Source organism: Quercus robur, chromosome 3, assembly GCF_932294415.1.
Source record: "Quercus robur chromosome 3, dhQueRobu3.1, whole genome shotgun sequence".
Lineage (NCBI taxonomy): Eukaryota > Viridiplantae > Streptophyta > Magnoliopsida > Fagales > Fagaceae > Quercus > Quercus robur.
The window spans coordinates 287,973-305,810 of NC_065536.1; the positions used below are offsets into that span (position 1 = coordinate 287,973).

A 17,838-nucleotide genomic window follows, 5' to 3' on the forward strand; every position below is an offset into this window, starting at 1 on the left:
CCATTCCCAACTTGTAACTTGTTCTTGTACAACTGAAGTCCCTCCTTGTGGAGTTACTGTCCACTCAACCTCACACAAACACAGCAAATTGAATCACATTATATTTGTTTAAGTGATCAATAAACACTTACGAAGTGATCGATTATGAATAATAAAAACCCTTTTATATGAATTCACTACTCACAATTAATTATCTCCATCAAAATTATATCAAATTTGGAACTTTCTCATAAAGCAAATTCTTTTTCTGTCTCCCACCCTCCTTTCCATTTGTTTATTATTAACATCAATTTCTCATATATGACTAATTGACAATCACCAAGGCTGTGTGATCCCACTTACTATATTTATGTTTATAGTACATCTTTTTGTTGGATTTATTCCTATTTTTTAATGGGAACCGACTTAGCACTTAGCTGAAATAGAAAGTGATTTCAGCACTGTTAAGAGGCAGGGACGAATAGAAATTCAAGATCATGCTATTTATGGGTGTCATCAACGACCTCTATAATCCTTCTTTGGAAACCAAACCGCCCTCCTTATTATAATATTTTAATATATGTATCACAGGCACAGCTTGTGACTCTCTCACTCCCTTTGGATCCATGTCTTGGAGATGTGTTACATAAAAATTATTCTGAACCCATCAAGAAAGTTTGTCTGTGAGTTTGTTTATCTATGAAAAAAATACTACTACTATTAGTACAGGTGGTCCCTGCTAAGTGCTGGGATTGAAGGCAAAGCACAGACAGTGGAGGTGGTGATCGAGATGATGTGGTTTTTTCCATGAAATGGGGTTGGGATTTACTGGACACACTTTGGATTCTCTAATAAAACTTTCTCCAACCTGCTTTGTATCTCAGTTTGAGCCAGACTGATTCTCAGACATCTGGGTTTTGTTTCCTGAAGCTTTAAAAAACGAGGTTAAGAGTTTTTTCCATTTCTTTCTTTTACATCTTCTGTAAAAACTTACTTCTTTACTCGGATTGAACATCTACTTTGGAAATTGTTGTCAGTCATAGCCCATGTATGAGTTAAAGTTTTCGTTTTGTCAATTTAATTTATCAGTTGTTGTACTAGTACCCCTTATCTTTCTTGGCTTTTGTTTTTGCTGAACTGCAACTACTCTTTAGTGTGTGGTTTAAAAATTAGTGTCTGTTAACGTTTTATATATGTGGCTTTATACTTGATCAATATATGGTGTGCTTTACAAAAGCAATATTACATTCTATTGTTATCTGTTGATACTGTAAAGTGTTAACTGTGTTGCTGTCACTGATGCAAATATGCTTAAAAGAATCAAAGATAATCACAAGGAATCTTTGTTGTTTCTACTCTTTATTATGTTGCTGTTACTAATGGAAATATACTTCATACAATCAAAAGGCATCCTTGTTTTACTAATCTTAAGGAAAAAGACTTGTACTATTGATTTAGTTGTGAACAGATTTTTCCCTTCTCTGTATACACAGTTTCCTTATATTGAATGATTGAGGGAGATATTTAGAAAATTTTGATGTTTTTAGAGCATATTCATAATACTTCCTGTGCTAGTGAGACACTATTGTTATTCTTACTGGTAATACTAATACTATTGTGACGATGATGATGATGGATATCATGACAATGACAATGATCACAATAATAACTATATAATTATTTACTAGAATCAATTTTGGCAGCCCTTTTGATATGTTCTCATTCATGGGTTCTTTTTTTTTTTTTCTTTTTTTTTTTTTTTTGGAATTCAGTTGGGGTGAGAATGTCTTCTTCAAGGCCTAGCCATTCATCCAGCAATTCAGGGCGCTCAAGACACAGTGCCAGGATTATTGCTCAGACCACTGTTGATGCAAAGCTTCACGCAGATTTTGAGTCATCAGGTGATTCTTTTGATTACTCTAGCTCAGTGCGTGTTACCAGTGCAGTTACTGGGGATCAACAACCCAGGTCTGACAAAGTAACCACAGCTTACCTCCATCACATACAGAAAGGCAAGCTGATCCAGCCATTTGGTTGCTTGCTAGCCTTAGATGACAAAACTTTCAAGGTCATTGCATACAGTGAGAATGCCCCTGAAATGCTGACCATGGTCAGTCATGCAGTCCCAAGTGTTGGAGACCACCCAGTTCTTGGCATTGGAACAGATGTAAGGACTATTTTCACTGCACCCAGTGCCTCTGCATTGCAGAAGGCCCTAGGGTTTGCAGATGTTTCTCTTTTGAATCCCATTTTAGTCCATTGCAAGACATCTGGGAAGCCCTTTTACGCAATTGTGCATCGGGTAACAGGTGGCTTGATCATTGATTTTGAGCCAGTGAAGCCTTATGAAGTCCCCATGACGGCTGCTGGTGCCCTGCAATCATACAAGCTTGCAGCCAAAGCAATTACCCGATTGCAGTCTTTGCCTAGTGGTAGCATGGAAAGGCTTTGTGATACAATGGTTCAGGAGGTTTTTGAGCTCACAGGTTATGACAGGGTGATGGCATATAAATTTCATGATGATGATCATGGTGAAGTGGTCTCTGAGATTACAAAGCCAGGACTAGAGCCATATCTGGGTTTGCATTATCCAGCCACTGATATCCCTCAGGCTGCTCGTTTCTTATTTATGAAGAATAAGGTCCGTCTGATTGTTGATTGTCACGCCAGAAATGTGAAGGTGCTTCAAGATGAGAAGCTTCCATTTGATCTGACATTGTGTGGTTCAACCTTAAGGGCTCCACACAGTTGCCATTTACAGTACATGGAGAATATGAATTCCATTGCTTCTCTGGTTATGGCAGTTGTAGTCAATGAGGGGGATGAAGAAGGGGACAACTCTAACTCTGTGCAGCCACAAAAGAGAAAGAGACTTTGGGGTTTAGTAGTATGCCATAACACAACTCCAAGGTTTGTTCCATTCCCTCTTAGGTATGCTTGTGAGTTCCTAGCCCAAGTATTTGCCATTCATGTGAATAAGGAATTAGAGTTGGAAAATCAAATTGTTGAGAAGAACATATTACGTACCCAAACACTCTTGTGCGATTTGCTGATGCGAGATGCACCCTTGGGAATTGTTTCACAAAGCCCAAATATAATGGATCTCGTGAAGTGTAATGGTGCTGTCCTATTATACAAGAATAAGATATGGAGACTGGGAGTTACTCCAAGTGATTTCCAGCTGCATGACATAGCATCATGGCTCGAGAAGTACCATATGGATTCTACAGGTTTGAGTACAGATAGTCTGTATGATGCGGGGTTCCCAGGGGCTCTTGCGCTTGGTGATGAAGTATGTGGAATGGCAGCTGTGAGGATAACTTCCAAGGACATGATATTCTGGTTTCGCTCCCACACTGCTGCTGAAATTCAATGGGGTGGTGCAAAGCATGAACCTGGTGAGAAGGATGACGGTAGGAGGATGCACCCGAGATCTTCATTCAAGGCTTTCCTTGATGTTGTCAAGACAAGGAGTTTACCCTGGAAGGACTATGAAATGGATGCAATCCATTCTTTGCAGCTTATCTTGAGGAATGCATTTAAAGATGTTGAAGCAACGGGTACAAGTAACAATGCAATTAACATGAAGCTTAGTGACCTCAAAATTGAAGGGATGCAAGAACTGGAAGCAGTGACAAGTGAGATGGTCCGTTTAATTGAAACAGCCACAGTGCCAATTCTGGCAGTAGATGTTGATGGGCTGATAAATGGGTGGAATACAAAGATTGCAGAATTAACTGGTCTTGCTGTTGATAAGGCAATTGGAAATCTTTTTCTCACACTTGTAGAAGATTCTTCAACTGATATGGTCAAAAGGATGTTGTCCTTGGCACTGCAGGGTATGCTCCATCCAGAATTTTTTTTTTTTTTTTTTTCCCCTATAATTTGATAGCTGGGGTTGGGGGATTTGAACCCTAGACATCTTTGTTAGAAACACCAAGAGGTGTTAGTTGAGCTACAAGGCTTTTGGTTATCCAAATTTTCTATTTTAACTTCATAAAATTATTAACTCACACTAGTAATGTAGATATGCATAAGCATGAGTTAGTGTGTGTGACACTTAGGCGTATCCAAATTATTTTATCCAATACCATGCTTGTGCATCAAATTAATTGAGAAGTGTGAGAAAGCACAAGAGAGATTGGAGTTAATGGCTTGGGATGTGTTCACCATGCCTGAAACAAAGGGATTTGATTTTTTTTTTGTGCTTTTTTTTCTTTTGCTTTTTAAGAATTTATAATAATTTGTTTATGTTCTTTTACCTTCTCGTTTGATCAGGAAAAGAAGAGCAGAACATCCAATTTGAGATCAAAACACATGGGTCTAAGAGTGATTCTGGTCCCATCAGCTTAGTTGTGAATGCATGTGCAAGTAGGGATCTTCGAGATAATGTTGTGGGGGTTTGTTTTGTGGCCCAGGACATCACTGGTCAGAAGATAGTCATGGATAAGTTCACCAGGATTGAAGGCGATTACAAAGCTATTGTACAAAATCCAAATCCATTGATTCCTCCAATATTTGGTACGGATGAATTTGGGTGGTGCTGTGAGTGGAATCCAGCAATGACAGTGGTAAGTGGGTGGACACGAGAGGAAGTGATAGATAAAATGCTCTTGGGGGAGGTTTTTGGGACACACACATCTTGCTGTCGTCTCAAGAATCAGGAAGCTTTTGTAAATCTTGGAGTTGTACTTAATAATGTAATGACTGGTCAGGAATCTGAGAAGGTCACTTTCGGTTTCTTTGCTCGGAGTGGAAAGTATGTGGAGTGCCTGCTATGTGTGAGTAAGAAATTGGACAGAGAGGGTGCAGTCACTGGGGTCTTTTGCTTCTTGCAGCTTGCTAGCCAGGAGCTGCAACAAGCACTTCATATACAGCGTTTATCTGAGCAAACTGCCATGAAGAGATTGAAAGCATTGGCTTATATAAAAAGGCAGATACGAAATCCTTTATCTGGGATTATATTTTCTCGGAAAATGATGGAAGGTACTGAGTTAGGAGTTGAACAAAAACAGCTTCTGCATACTAGTGTCCAGTGCCAGCACCAGATCAGCAAGGTTATTGATGACTCAGATCTTGATAGCATCATTGATGGGTATGATATATTCAAACTCTAACGAGTGACTTTCCTATCCTTTTATGTTATTACAAATCCATGCATTTATCAAAAGAAATTTCCATACTCTGCTGCACTTCATCCTATGTGGTTTCATGACTATAGATGGAATAATTAGATGAGTAGAAAAAGATGATCAGGCCTAGGTTTTTAGAGTCTACCAGATCATTTTGATTCATTACTTAAGTAGTATTATGAAGCCTATAGTGAAGAAGTTTCTGGTAAAATACTTTCGTCAAAATTGATCCACTATAGTAATCTTTATACACAACTATAAGAAGGTTATTGATTTTAATGCCCATACTATTTTTTAGAAGAGGTATTTGCTATTGCACATGGTAGCGTCAATTTACATGATGAAGTGTTAAGAATACCAGGATTACATAAGGATAACAAAGGGAGTAAATCTATTTTTCCAGTTTTAATTCTGACCATGATTTATTATAACCTAATAATTTCTTTTCCCTTTGTTGTATGAATTCTCTACAGCTACTTGGATCTCGAAATGGTTGAATTTACACTGCATGAAATATTGGTTGCCTCTATAAGTCAAGTCATGACAAAGAGCAGTGACAAGGGAATCCTAATGGTCAATGATGTGGCAGAGGAGATTGTGAATGAAACCTTATATGGTGATAGTATTAGGCTTCAACAGGTCTTAGCTGATTTCTTGTTGATATCAGTAAATTATGCAGCAACTGGAGGCCAGCTTAATGTTGCAGCCAGTTTGACCAAGGATCAACTGGGGCAATCTGTTCATCTTGCACGTCTTGAGCTCAGGTACAAACTACTCGGGCACAAATTGACACACAAGTCCATATAAAATATTAGTACATCTGTTTCTGCTGTGTGGAGTCTGCTCCTAACATGAATTTGAGTGCATAAAAGAACAAAAAATTCTTGGACCTGATGCATATAGCCATTTATTCAGACAAATACATGACCTTGTGAATAGAAGGAACTTGTACTTGCTCCTGACTTCTACGAGCATACGGAGTACTTATCTTCATCCAAAGTCCTAACCTTTTAAATTTATTTCTTGGATCAGGATTTCACATTCAGGTGGAGGGGTGCCAGAAGCATTGCTGAACCAGATGTTTGGAACTGATGGAGATCCATCTGAGGAGGGAATCAGCCTGTTCATTAGCAGAAAGCTATTAAAGCTCATGAATGGAGATGTACGGTATCTAAGGGAAGCAGGAAAATCAACCTTCATCATATCTGTTGAACTTGCTGCCACACATAAGTAGCAGGCCTAAAAGATTTTCAAAGAAAAATGTTGCGCAATCTATTTATTACCGTTTGAGAGGAACAGAAGCTCAAAGCTGTATTTCACTTGCAATGTAATTTTCCTTTATTTATGTCTCTTGTTGACATTTTTGTGTTGGTTTAACCTGTAAATAAGCAAGTTTGCAATGTTTTCTAATCAAGTTTCCCATTGCTAGGAAACTCTTAGATTTGTGGCATTTGTTTTATGATGAATGCCATAATGGTTCCCTCTCGAGCAATCTTGCAGTGAGGACAGCTGATAGAACTCTCCTTTAGTTGCTTCAATTGTAGTGTAAGGTTGAAGGAGCTGGTAAGGAAACCTTCTTCGTAAGGTTTCAGATAGTGAATTGAGGTATAGACTAGATAGATGATTATAGTCATTTGGCTGACTATTGAAAGAAAAAGCTTGCAGCTAACTCAAAAAGGACAACAATTACCAGAGATTGTTTGTCCTTTCTGTTCTGGCTATTCAGCTGAGAATGATTTTGGCTGGGGTTTCTCAAATGATGATGGCAAAAACGTTACAAAGACTCATGTGCCTAATAATCCATCTTGGAAAGCAAGCTTCCCAAGTGAACATATGCCTTTTTCCTTGTTGGTATTCTGTTTAGATTGCTTTTTGATCAGTAATTTTTAGATCTGTGTTGTTGGAACTTTTAGATCTCTGTATTTTTGGATTTCACAAGTTTTTTGCGCTGTTTCTTATATTCTCCTTATACTTGGATTTCACCCTCTTTTCTTTTTAATGAAACTTTTATCATGAGGACTATAATCAACATACATTAAACTTCTATTTTAGCCCTTTCGAGAATAACCTTTCACATAATTTCTTGGTTCCTATATTTCTTTTGGTTCATTTGAAGCTCATTAGATTAAGCTCGGATAACAATGGGGTGAAGGGGTTTTTTCTATTTTATTTTATTAAACGAAAACCCCATTTCTCATTAACAAATTTTCTGAACTAGTTTGGAGAGAAACTCTTCAAACTTCTTATATATTTCTTATTTTTTGTGAATTTTGAAAATCTATCCGTTGAATTTTATATTCTTAATGTTCTTAACGTGCATATCCAATTTTGTTCAAATTAGATGTTATTTAATATTCAATTAATAAATTATTTTTTATATATAATTTTAGATCACAAAAACTTGAAATTTTAACATTTGTTTGATGACATAGCAATTGATCTTTGATCTTTTTGAAATTTTGCAAGTATAAGGAACATGCAATTCAACGGTTAGATTTTCAAAATTCACATTCAATATAAATATATATGAGAAATTTGTAAGGTTTTTCTCCAAACTAGTTTGGAGAGAACCTTTGTTCATTACTTACTCTTTCTAATTAGCTCAACTTGTGGAGTGAAGGGGTTTATTACTTTTTTTTATTAAACAAAAACCCCATTTGTCATAGTTTCTAGTTGGCTCAACCTGTGTAGTCTCTCATCATCGAATAAGAGATCTAGGGTTTAAACCTATCTACACTGAAAATCAATTGGCTTTTTTGACTTAATAATAAAAAGCAATCATCACAGAATAGTGGTCATAGTTTGAAATACTATTATATCTATCCAAAAAAAAACATCACATTTCTCCAATCTAAGGTAGGAAGTTTTTTGGTCCCATTCTTGAAATCGTTGTGCTTGGCCCTTATTTGGCTCTTAAATTCTTCATAGGACGAGTAACATTGTCAAGTTAGGCAATGGATTTTCTCCTTTAACAATACCACAGGAAGAAAAAAAAAGCTCCAAGTAAAAACCAATGAATGTCTTGGTCTTAGGGTAAAAATTAATTATCTTAGAATGGATGTCATAAATTTAAATCATATTGTATAAAAATAATAAAACTAAAATAAAACACCATGGATCAAGTTTTAACTCTCATTGCAAGCTAAACATGAAATTTCATGATCTACTGAAAAACTTGGTGGAAGTAATATAGGTAATGGTCAAATGTAGCTCTTCCAAGATGCTATTGATGAGTGTGGAATTCTTGGACCTTGGCTTTTCGGGTTCCCCAATTACTTGGCAAAAACATTTCAAATCGGGTCATTCTATATGGGAAAGGCTTGATCAAGTGTTAGCTTTAAATGATTGGTTCCTTACAAAGATTAAAAAGAGTTTTGTAAATATTATTTCAGAACATCAGAGTGCTTTCACCAAAAATAGGTTAATTTCAGATAATATATTGATAACTTTTGAAACTCTTTGTGGTATGTAGAATCACAAGTCTGAAAAAGAAGGGTACATGGCTCTCAAACTCAACATGAGTAAGGCGTTTAATAGAGTAGGATGAACTTTCTTGGAGGTTATGATGAGGAAGCTCGATTTCCAAGAAAATGGATTGCTTTTATGCTGGTGTGTGTTCACTCTGTTTTTTAATTCCTTCCTTGTCAATGGTAAATCCAAAGGTATGATTTCTCCAACTAGGGGAATCCATCAAGGAGACCTCCTCTTGCCTTTCCCCTTCCTTTTATGTACTGAAGGATTCCATAACATTATTTCACAAGCAGCTACCGATGAAGCTATTAGAGGTTACTCTCTATGCAGGCGAAACCCAAGACTATCCCATCTACTCTTTGTGAATGACAGCCTTCTTTTTTGTAAAGCTACTTGTGATGAATGTAATACAGTCTTGGAGTTGTTGTCCACTTGTAAGAAAATTTCAGGCCAAAAGATTAATAGAGAGAAAACAAATGTCTTTTTTAGTAAGTCCACCTCGTCAACCTTGCGACAAGTAATCAAAGATACCTTAGGTGTGGTCGAGATTCAGCAATTTGAGAAGTACTTGGGGCTGCCTTCTCTTGCGGGGAGGCAAAAGAAAGCAAGCTTTAACTATATTAAAGAGAGGGTGTGGCGGAAATTACAAGGGTGGGAGACCAAGTTACTATCACAAGTAGGCAGAGAGATTCTAATAAAAGCTGTAGCATAGGCCATCCTTACATATGATATATGTTGCTTTAAGCTCCCAGTGGGTCTATGTAATAAGATTGAAAGTTTTATTCGAAAAATTTAGTGGAGACAATGGGGTGATCGTCGAAAGATTCATTGGGTAATCTAGAAAGATATGTGTAAACCAAAGTTTGATGGTGAGATGGGGTTCAAAGATCTTGCCCTTTTCAATGAAACTCTCCTAGCCCAACAAGCTTGGCGGCTGCTGCATAACCAAAAATGTGGCTAGTGATTACAGTATACCAAATATGCTCTTAGAGTTGATTACTAACTCGTTAAAGAGCAATGAAGGATCTTTAGTTGCTTATGGTCATTTAATTTTTGATGCAAAAGTGTTTGCAAGGTCTTTCCATTCTATTAATTTTTCACATACTTGTAGTCAGGATAAATCTATAACTCATAACCTTGCTAAACATGCTAATCATGTCACAGGTTTTACATTTCCCTAAAAAAAAAAAAAAAAGACTAAATACTTATTATTCCACATGAAAATAAGATTAATGTTAAAATTTATCTATTAATTTTTTGAGAAAATTTTATTAATTTGAAGCAGAAAAAAATGTCAAAATTTATTGATGTATATTAAACATGGCCCTTGATTAGAGCCAGTATAATTCAATTTCATTAGTTCATTATAAATACCCACGAAAAATAAAATATATGGATGTAATTAGCAATTAAAAAAAAAAGGGTAATATAATAGTAGTAAGATACGAGGGTAATTGTATGTAAATGGGAAAAGAAGCAGGGTTTAAGCATAAATAGAGAAAGTAGAAATTAGAAAGAAACCCTGGACACAAGCCGCACCCGGTTTTATAATAAGAGAGAGAGAGAGAGAGAGTAGTCTAATAGACAGACACACAGACACAGCTGCAAAGCAAAACAACGCTACTATGGAGAATGAGATTCGGACATTGTCTTTCCCTGCCGATAGTCCGCCGCCTCTACCGGTGATTGTGGCTGCCAAGCTTGCCGGCCTTGCTCTTCCAATCGATACATCCCTACCTCCTAATTCTGCTCCCACGCTTCTCTTCTCTAATGGGTATTCGTTCTTCTTCTTTTTCGATAAAGATTTGTTTTTTCTTCCTAAAGCTTAGATTTTGTGTATCTGTTTTTATATTTACTTATATGGGACTTTTTAGTATTGGGTTTTGTTTCTCTCTTTTTTGTCGTCTTTGATGTAATTATATGTTTCTGCTGCTTCCACGACTTATAGGGATTCCACTTCCATCTATCTATGTTCTTTATTCAATCAGTGTACCCCTTTTATGGGTTCTCAAGTTAAAACCCAAAGATGTTGTCTTTTATCCATATGTAATCACTGTGAGAGATTTTAGAGATTCTACAGTACTCATACTCAACCTCTGCATTGTAGGCTTAAATTACATGGAACATATGTGCTTCTTCGCTATATTGCTCGTGTTGCTAGCCTTCCCAATTTCTATGGACAGAATGCATATGAATCTGGCCAGGTTATTTTCATTGGAATCTTTTCTTAAGTTGTTTTCTGTTAATGTTTTACTTCATTCTAATCCTGCTGTTGCTTCTTCTCAGATTGATGAGTGGCTGGAATATGCCCCCGTCTTTTCATTGGGTCCTGCATTTGAGAATGCGTGCAAGTACGTTGATGATTTTTTGCAGAGTCGTACCTTTCTGGTTGGTTCCTGCTTCTCAATTGCAGATGTTGCAATCTGGTCTGCTCTTGCAGGTACAACCTTCGGAGACTGCCTATTTATATCTTTTTTATTCAGACATTTTTAAGCCACCTCATGGTGAATAATCAATGTCTATATTCCCCTTATTATACATGAATTTTCGTGTTTTATCATCTAAAGATATCCTTACCAAAAATTTCCTTCACATACCATTGGAGGGATCATCTGATTACTTCTCCATAACCCATTTTCGTGGATAGGGTTATGACATTTCATCCATAAATTACCACTTTATATATATATATATATATATATATATTAAAGTCACATGTTTTATTGCATTCTTTCTGATAGTTATGGCAGATTAGATGGATTATAATGATGCTTTTGGCATTTTCATAATATATACCCTCATACCAGGGAATTTCTTTCAGCATGATGGATCCAGTTCCTTGCCATGGTGTAACAAGATCTTTTTTTTTTGGGTAGATGACAATTAAAATGTTCCCTATTAGATGATCAAATGAGTGTGTTCTATGGATTCTTAATAGTCTTTGCTTTGCAGGAAGTGGACAGAGATGGGAAAGTTTGAGGAAGTCAACAAAGTACCAAAATCTCGCTCGGTGGTTCAATTCTATATTGGCAGAATATAATGATGCCTTGAATGAAGTCACAGCTCTATATGTTGGCAAAAGAGGATCAGGAAAGCCAATTGCTTCCAAATTGAAGGAGCAACAGGGTGCCAGTAATCAATCGAAGAGTTCATATGAAATAGATCTTCCAGAAGCTGAGGTCGGAAAGGTACGTTTACGGTTTGCACCAGAACCCAGCGGTTATCTTCACATTGGGCACGCAAAAGCAGCCCTGTTGAACCAGTATTTTGCTCAACGGTACCAAGGCGTAGTTATTGTGCGGTTTGATGACACAAATCCTGCCAAAGAGAGCAATGAGTTTGTGGAAAATCTTCTGAAGGATATAGAGACTTTGGGTATCAAGTATGTTGCTGTTACATACACCTCAGATTACTTTCCTCAGATGATGGAAATGGCTGAGAATTTGATTCGCCAGGGTCAAGCGTATGTTGATGATACACCACGTGAGCAAATGCAGAAAGAAAGAATGGATGGGATTGAATCAAGATGTAGAAACAACAGTGTGGAGGAGAATCTGAAATTATGGAAGGAAATGATTTCAGGATCTGAAAGGGGTTTGCAGTGCTGTCTCCGTGGGAAGCTGGATATGCAAGACCCAAATAAATCACTTCGAGATCCAGTATATTACCGTTGCAATCCAATTCCCCATCATCGGATTGGCTCCAAGTATAAGATATACCCAACTTATGATTTTGCATGTCCATTTGTTGATGCCATAGAAGGTATAACACATGCTTTAAGATCTAGTGAATACCATGATCGAAATGCTCAGTATCACCGGATTCAAATGGATATGGGATTGAGAAAGGTCCACCTTTATGAATTTAGCCGTCTGAATATGGTTTATACACTTCTCAGCAAGCGCAAACTTCTATGGTTTGTTGAGAAGGGAAAGGTGGATGGGTGGGATGATGCTCGATTTCCAACAGTACAAGGAATCATTCGTAGAGGACTAAAGGTTGAAGCATTGATACAGTTTATTCTTGAACAGGTAATTTATTGGTACAATTTCACTACTGATATGAAAAAAAAAAAAAAATGTTTGTGTCAAATTCAGATTCAAAACCTTGCATAATGGTCTCTAGCTACTTGAAATTGTCATTAGTTCCTGATCATGAAACTTTTTGTTTATTGATTTGCACTCTTATTGTACAAGACAGTTATTCTTAGATTGGTCTTCATGAAAAGGTTATCAATTATCTTAGTGTTATTCTGTTTCAGGGGGCATCAAAAAATCTCAATCTAATGGAATGGGATAAACTATGGACCATTAATAAGAAGATCATTGATCCTGTGTGCCCCAGGCATACTGCTGTCATTGAGGAAGGACGTGTGCTAATTACCCTGACAAATGGTCCTGAGAAACCATTTGCCCGCATCATACCAAGGCATAAGAAATACGAAGGAGCTGGGGATAAGTGTACTACTTTCACGAGGAGGATATGGATTGACAAGGCTGATGCAGAATCTATCTCAGCGGATGAGGAGATAACTTTGATGGATTGGGGCAATGCTATTGTGAAGCACATAGAGAAGGACCATGATGGAAACATCACCCAGCTGAGTGGGATGTTGCATCTTGAAGGATCTGTCAAGACCACAAAGTTGAAGCTTACTTGGCTTCCTGAAACAAGTGAGCTAGTTAACCTTACTCTGGTGGATTTTGACTATCTGATTACAAAGAAGAAGGTACGTGCTAGTCAACTGATAAGATCAGCTTTTTCTATGAAAAAAATGTAAATTTCATATAGTGCTTAATTCTAGATTATCACTTCCGTGCTTTATCTTCCATAAAATATCAATCAGTTAACAACAAGATGGACTATTTGTTGTTGTTATTCTCTTCTGGGAATTATCTTGCACTAAGAGATTTATTGGTTATAATCTGCTGACGTGGACAACATAGATGTCACAGTATGACATATTTGTATTCAAAGTTTTGAAAAGCTTAACATGAGGGCCTTCATTTATAAACCTGTAGACTATTTGACTGGAACCTAGTTAGGCACTTGTGGCAAAAATGATAGGCTTGTTTTTAATGATCATCGATATGATATGATAACATGCATCTTGAGTGGAGGTGCATTGTAGATCGTGAACATATAAATAGGTTCCATAAATATACACATGCTCTCATTTCTTAGAAATTGGATATGGGTTTGTGTGGTTTTCAAACAGTTACAGACTTTTGACATGGCTGCCTTGTCTAAGTGTATTGATTAACATATGGAAAAGAATGCCACATTTTAGTCTGTAAGTTGTGATTGCTGCTTGAAGGTTGGTGTGTGATTTTAAAATAATTGTGTTTGTAACTTTTGATTGCAGCTTGAGGAAGGAGAGGATTTCCTTGATGTGCTTAACCCATGTACAAAAAGGGAGACTGCAGCCATAGGGGATTCCAACATGCGGAATTTGCAGCGGGGAGAGGTATTGCAACTGGAGAGAAAAGGATACTTTAGATGTGATGTTCCCTTTATTAGGCCTTCAAAGCCTATAGTTTTATATGCAATCCCAGATGGCAGGCAGCAGACCTCTTTGAAGTAAAAACCTCTCCATTTGAATAATTTAATCAGTGTTCTAAGATTTGTCTACCTTTATCAAACATCATTGTTGACTTGATATGCTTTTATCAGATGAGAATTACTCTCTCTCTCTCTCTCTCTCTCTCTCATTTTTTTTTTTTTTTGATTGGATCTCTCTCTCATTTATAGGAAATACTGATGCATCTTTCTTTTACTTTGTAAATCTTTTTTCCTTTACATCTTTGTATTTTTCTTTAATCTTTATAAAACAAAGCGTGCTTTTTTGTCTTTGAGTTGCTGTGGTATTCTCGTATTTGTTATAATTGGCAATTACTTGTCATATAGATTATAGACTTGTTTAACTTGCATTTGCTAGATTGTGGAAGAATATGGGAGTAAATCATAATTATACACTCAGTGGTCATACTGAATCTTCCATTCTGCCCATAACATTCTGCCTGCTTAAATTATTTTTCATTCTGTTGTTTATGAGAAAAATAATATAATTTTCATTTATTGGCCACATTGGGATGCCACTATCAGCTTAAATATTGGGTATCAGCTTTGTGGTTTAGATGTTTCAATTGGGAAGCAGTCCCCGTGGGCACGCATCCAAGGCCAAGGCAGCCTCGTGGGCATGCTAGTACCAAATAGAAAAAATATAGCATAAAGGATTTTTTGTTAATTGCTGATCACATGACATAACTTGGGGACTATTATAAAATGTAAGGCCCATGCTTACCAGCTTTGTGTGTGTTAATTTTATAGACGGCTTCTAACTGATCTTTTGTCACATACATTAAAAATGGCATAAGACAGCTTTATAAGGAACATTAACGATGATACTTTTCGTATTTTATCATATCCTAAGCTTTGTATAAATGAAGTCATCCAATCTAAGGATTTAACATTATCCATATGGTAAGGATATGATAAAATACGAAAGTACCATCCATGCTAATTAAGGATTTAACATCATCCATATGGTAACCTGTATTTTTGTGTGCTGAATATCCATTTGGTAACCTTAACCTGGTCTATGTCAACTTTCGCTGCAAGTGCTTCAATTCCCTACTCTTTGCAACATGCACATGTTATTGATGATTGTCAAAATGACCTTAAAAACACATACGAAAATTGCTGCTAACGTATGTAGAAAGTTTGAATTGAAATGATTAACTGGGCCAGCAAAGATTGGTGTTCCATCCATCCATTAATAACTGATTGAACCACAAAGTGAGCAATGATTTATAGCAAAAAGCTATACCCAGCTACCTAATAGACATATGGGGCACTTGATTGAATTGGTGACGTAAAAGAAAAGTCACCTACGCGTGGACTAGTCTTCTACATTTGAAAAAATCTAGCCACCGACGGGCTTCTAAAAATAGAAGATGTTACTCAATTGCATTTTCATGTACTTCCTTGGTTAGAAAATGAAGAGCTCTAGCCCAACAGCCTTGGTAGCTTTCGGTGTTTGCAATGGAAACATCCATGGTTTAATTTCCCCCTCCCCAACTATAGAATTAGAAAATGAAAGAGCTCTAAACCAAGAAATTCTGTTTTTGTTGGTACTTTGTATTTGAGAAGTTTTTATTATTTTATTTTACTTTTATTTAGTGGAAGAACTATGACACTAAAGCGTCTTTGCCTAACAGACACAAATCAATTTTGGTTCTCAAGGAAAAGAAAGGAAATTAAAATGCCCCCCCACAGTTCTTTATGAATCACAAGGACAAATCCCAACAATTTGTTCAGTTAAATAACAACAAAAAAGAGGTCCCAGTACACGTGTGCTTTCAAACATCTACTTCTTCTTGGAAGCAAACCTAGACTTGATTTTCTCAACCTCCTTAGTACCCACCTGGAATGCCTTAGTCAATACATGGTCTGGCACAGGTGGTGTGGCTGCAAACAATGTGGTAGCAATGGACTGTGTGCCTGGCAACTGGCTGTTAAATGCGGAAATCACAGCTGCAGGCACCTTACCATTATTCTTCTGAAAATGCACCAACCCTTTTGGAAACACAAATATCTCACCCTTCTTGATGGACTTGGAAATGAGCACATTTGCAGTGGTTATGAACCCCACATCCAATTCACCTTCCAGCACAAACACCATCTCTGTGGCACGTGGATGCGTGTGAGGTGGGTTAAGGCCACCGACAGCATAGTCAATGCGTGACAGTGAGACACCAAGGGTGTTAAGGCCTGGAATTTTTTCAACATTGGCTGCAGTGACTAGAGAACCAAAAGTGTTGTTGGTGAGGCCTGGTTTGGCCAAGCCATTAAAGGAGAAGTCTGCAGCAGAAATGTTTGCTATGGCCTTGCAGGTGAACCCATTGACTTTCACACCTGTTCATCACAACTTGTATTCATGAATACTTGATATTGCTACCAATTTTGTACATCTCAAAAATAACTTTGTCATGAACCCATCTCACCTACACTATTGTTTTCCTAGAAATCATTTACTTTTGTCTTAATCGTCTAATATAAAGTTTTTAGTTGTTCCGTCTACTTCACACTTGACTGATTAAGAAGTTATCATGATTACAATACTTAATAAGGAACCCCAACATGTGAAGAAAAAAAAAAAACAAAAGTCCTGTTGAGCAGATATCTACAGCAAATTAAGAAACCAAAAAAATAAAAAAAAACCCCTTAATCATTCAAGCCAAGAATATTGTGGGCCTATATGATTGACATCTTCTTTTTCGGCAACCAATAAGCATTAATACAGTTGACATTAAAGTTATCAAGTTTTTCTTTTGCTATAACTAGAACTGAAGTTAATAAAAAGCAAAAATAAAAAATAAAAAAGAATAAAAACTTTAATCGATCTCCTTAAAATCAATTGAAGTTGAAGAAATGTAATCACAAATATGGAACTAAAATCCTCCCAAGAAAAGAAGAAGAAGAGAAGGTAGGGAAGAGGGGTAGGGGAAGTAAACCTCTTGAGTATAAGGAAAGTGGCCCTGTTGCTTTCTCTTATAAGAAGAAACTAGAATGTTCCCTATTGACAGTAGGAGAAAATAATGATAGTACTTTAAAAAGAAAAAGGATGATGGGTGTACCGGAAGTGAGATCAGCAACACAAACATCTTGAAGCAAGTCAGGATCTGCGGCAGCAGGGCCCAAGACTACAGCAAAAGTCATGACAAACAGTGCGAGAATAGCCGCCATAGCTCCCAATACAACTAACTATTGGAATCGGAATTAATAGATAAGAAAAACCGGGCGTGTGGAAAAATATGCTAGCTAGATGGGATATATATATATATATATTGTATATATGTATAGAAGAAAAAGTTTGCTGGAGAAGAGTAAGAGTAAGAGTAAGAGTAAGAAGAGAGAAGCGGTGGGTGGTTGTACTTAAAGCAGACACTAATTAAGTCAAAAAGACTGAAGAGACGTTGGTTGAGAGAGAGAGAGAGACAGAGAGAGGCTGTGAATGCAATTGCAAAACACGAAACATGCCTTATTCTTCTTATTCCACCAATTAAAAGCAAAGTCATCGCTTACAACTCACAAGGCCCAATGCTTGCCTTTATTTTGGGCTTCTTGACCCCATAATATTGCGTACCTTGCATGCCTTCCAGATCTGACCCACATGGCTGCTCTTATTTATACATACTTTTAATGTTTCTCTAATCTAACATTAATCATTATCCAATAGTATTAACACTGCAAA

The 17,838-nt window shown here is 36.9% G+C and overlaps 3 protein-coding genes across 3 annotated transcripts; 2 read left to right on the forward strand and 1 right to left on the reverse strand.

The window, feature by feature from the left end:
* The first annotated feature begins 385 nt into the window (after positions 1 to 385).
* On the forward strand, positions 386 to 6,521 carry LOC126716566 (phytochrome A-2). The gene is made up of 5 exons (XM_050417382.1): positions 386 to 923; positions 1,752 to 3,818; positions 4,258 to 5,074; positions 5,585 to 5,875; positions 6,144 to 6,521. Exons 2-5 carry the CDS (start codon positions 1,763 to 1,765, stop codon positions 6,343 to 6,345), a joined length of 3,366 nt encoding a protein of 1,121 aa, XP_050273339.1. The 5' UTR covers positions 386 to 923; positions 1,752 to 1,762; the 3' UTR covers positions 6,346 to 6,521.
* A 3,595-nt stretch (positions 6,522 to 10,116) lies between these two features.
* LOC126716567 (glutamate--tRNA ligase, cytoplasmic) lies at positions 10,117 to 14,437 on the forward strand. The gene is made up of 6 exons (XM_050417383.1): positions 10,117 to 10,356; positions 10,690 to 10,786; positions 10,869 to 11,022; positions 11,535 to 12,613; positions 12,844 to 13,311; positions 13,948 to 14,437. The coding sequence occupies exons 1-6, from the start codon at positions 10,208 to 10,210 to the stop codon at positions 14,164 to 14,166; spliced, it is 2,166 nt and encodes a 721-aa protein (XP_050273340.1). The 5' UTR covers positions 10,117 to 10,207; the 3' UTR covers positions 14,167 to 14,437.
* Positions 14,438 to 15,837: 1,400 nt separating this feature from the next.
* LOC126716568 (germin-like protein subfamily 2 member 4) lies at positions 15,838 to 17,608 on the reverse strand. Its single transcript, XM_050417384.1, has 2 exons — positions 17,222 to 17,608; positions 15,838 to 16,499 (listed from the first exon to the last, which is right to left on the reverse strand). The coding sequence occupies exons 1-2, from the start codon at positions 17,328 to 17,330 to the stop codon at positions 15,952 to 15,954; spliced, it is 657 nt and encodes a 218-aa protein (XP_050273341.1). The 5' UTR covers positions 17,331 to 17,608; the 3' UTR covers positions 15,838 to 15,951.
* Between the last annotated feature and the right edge of the window lie 230 nt (positions 17,609 to 17,838).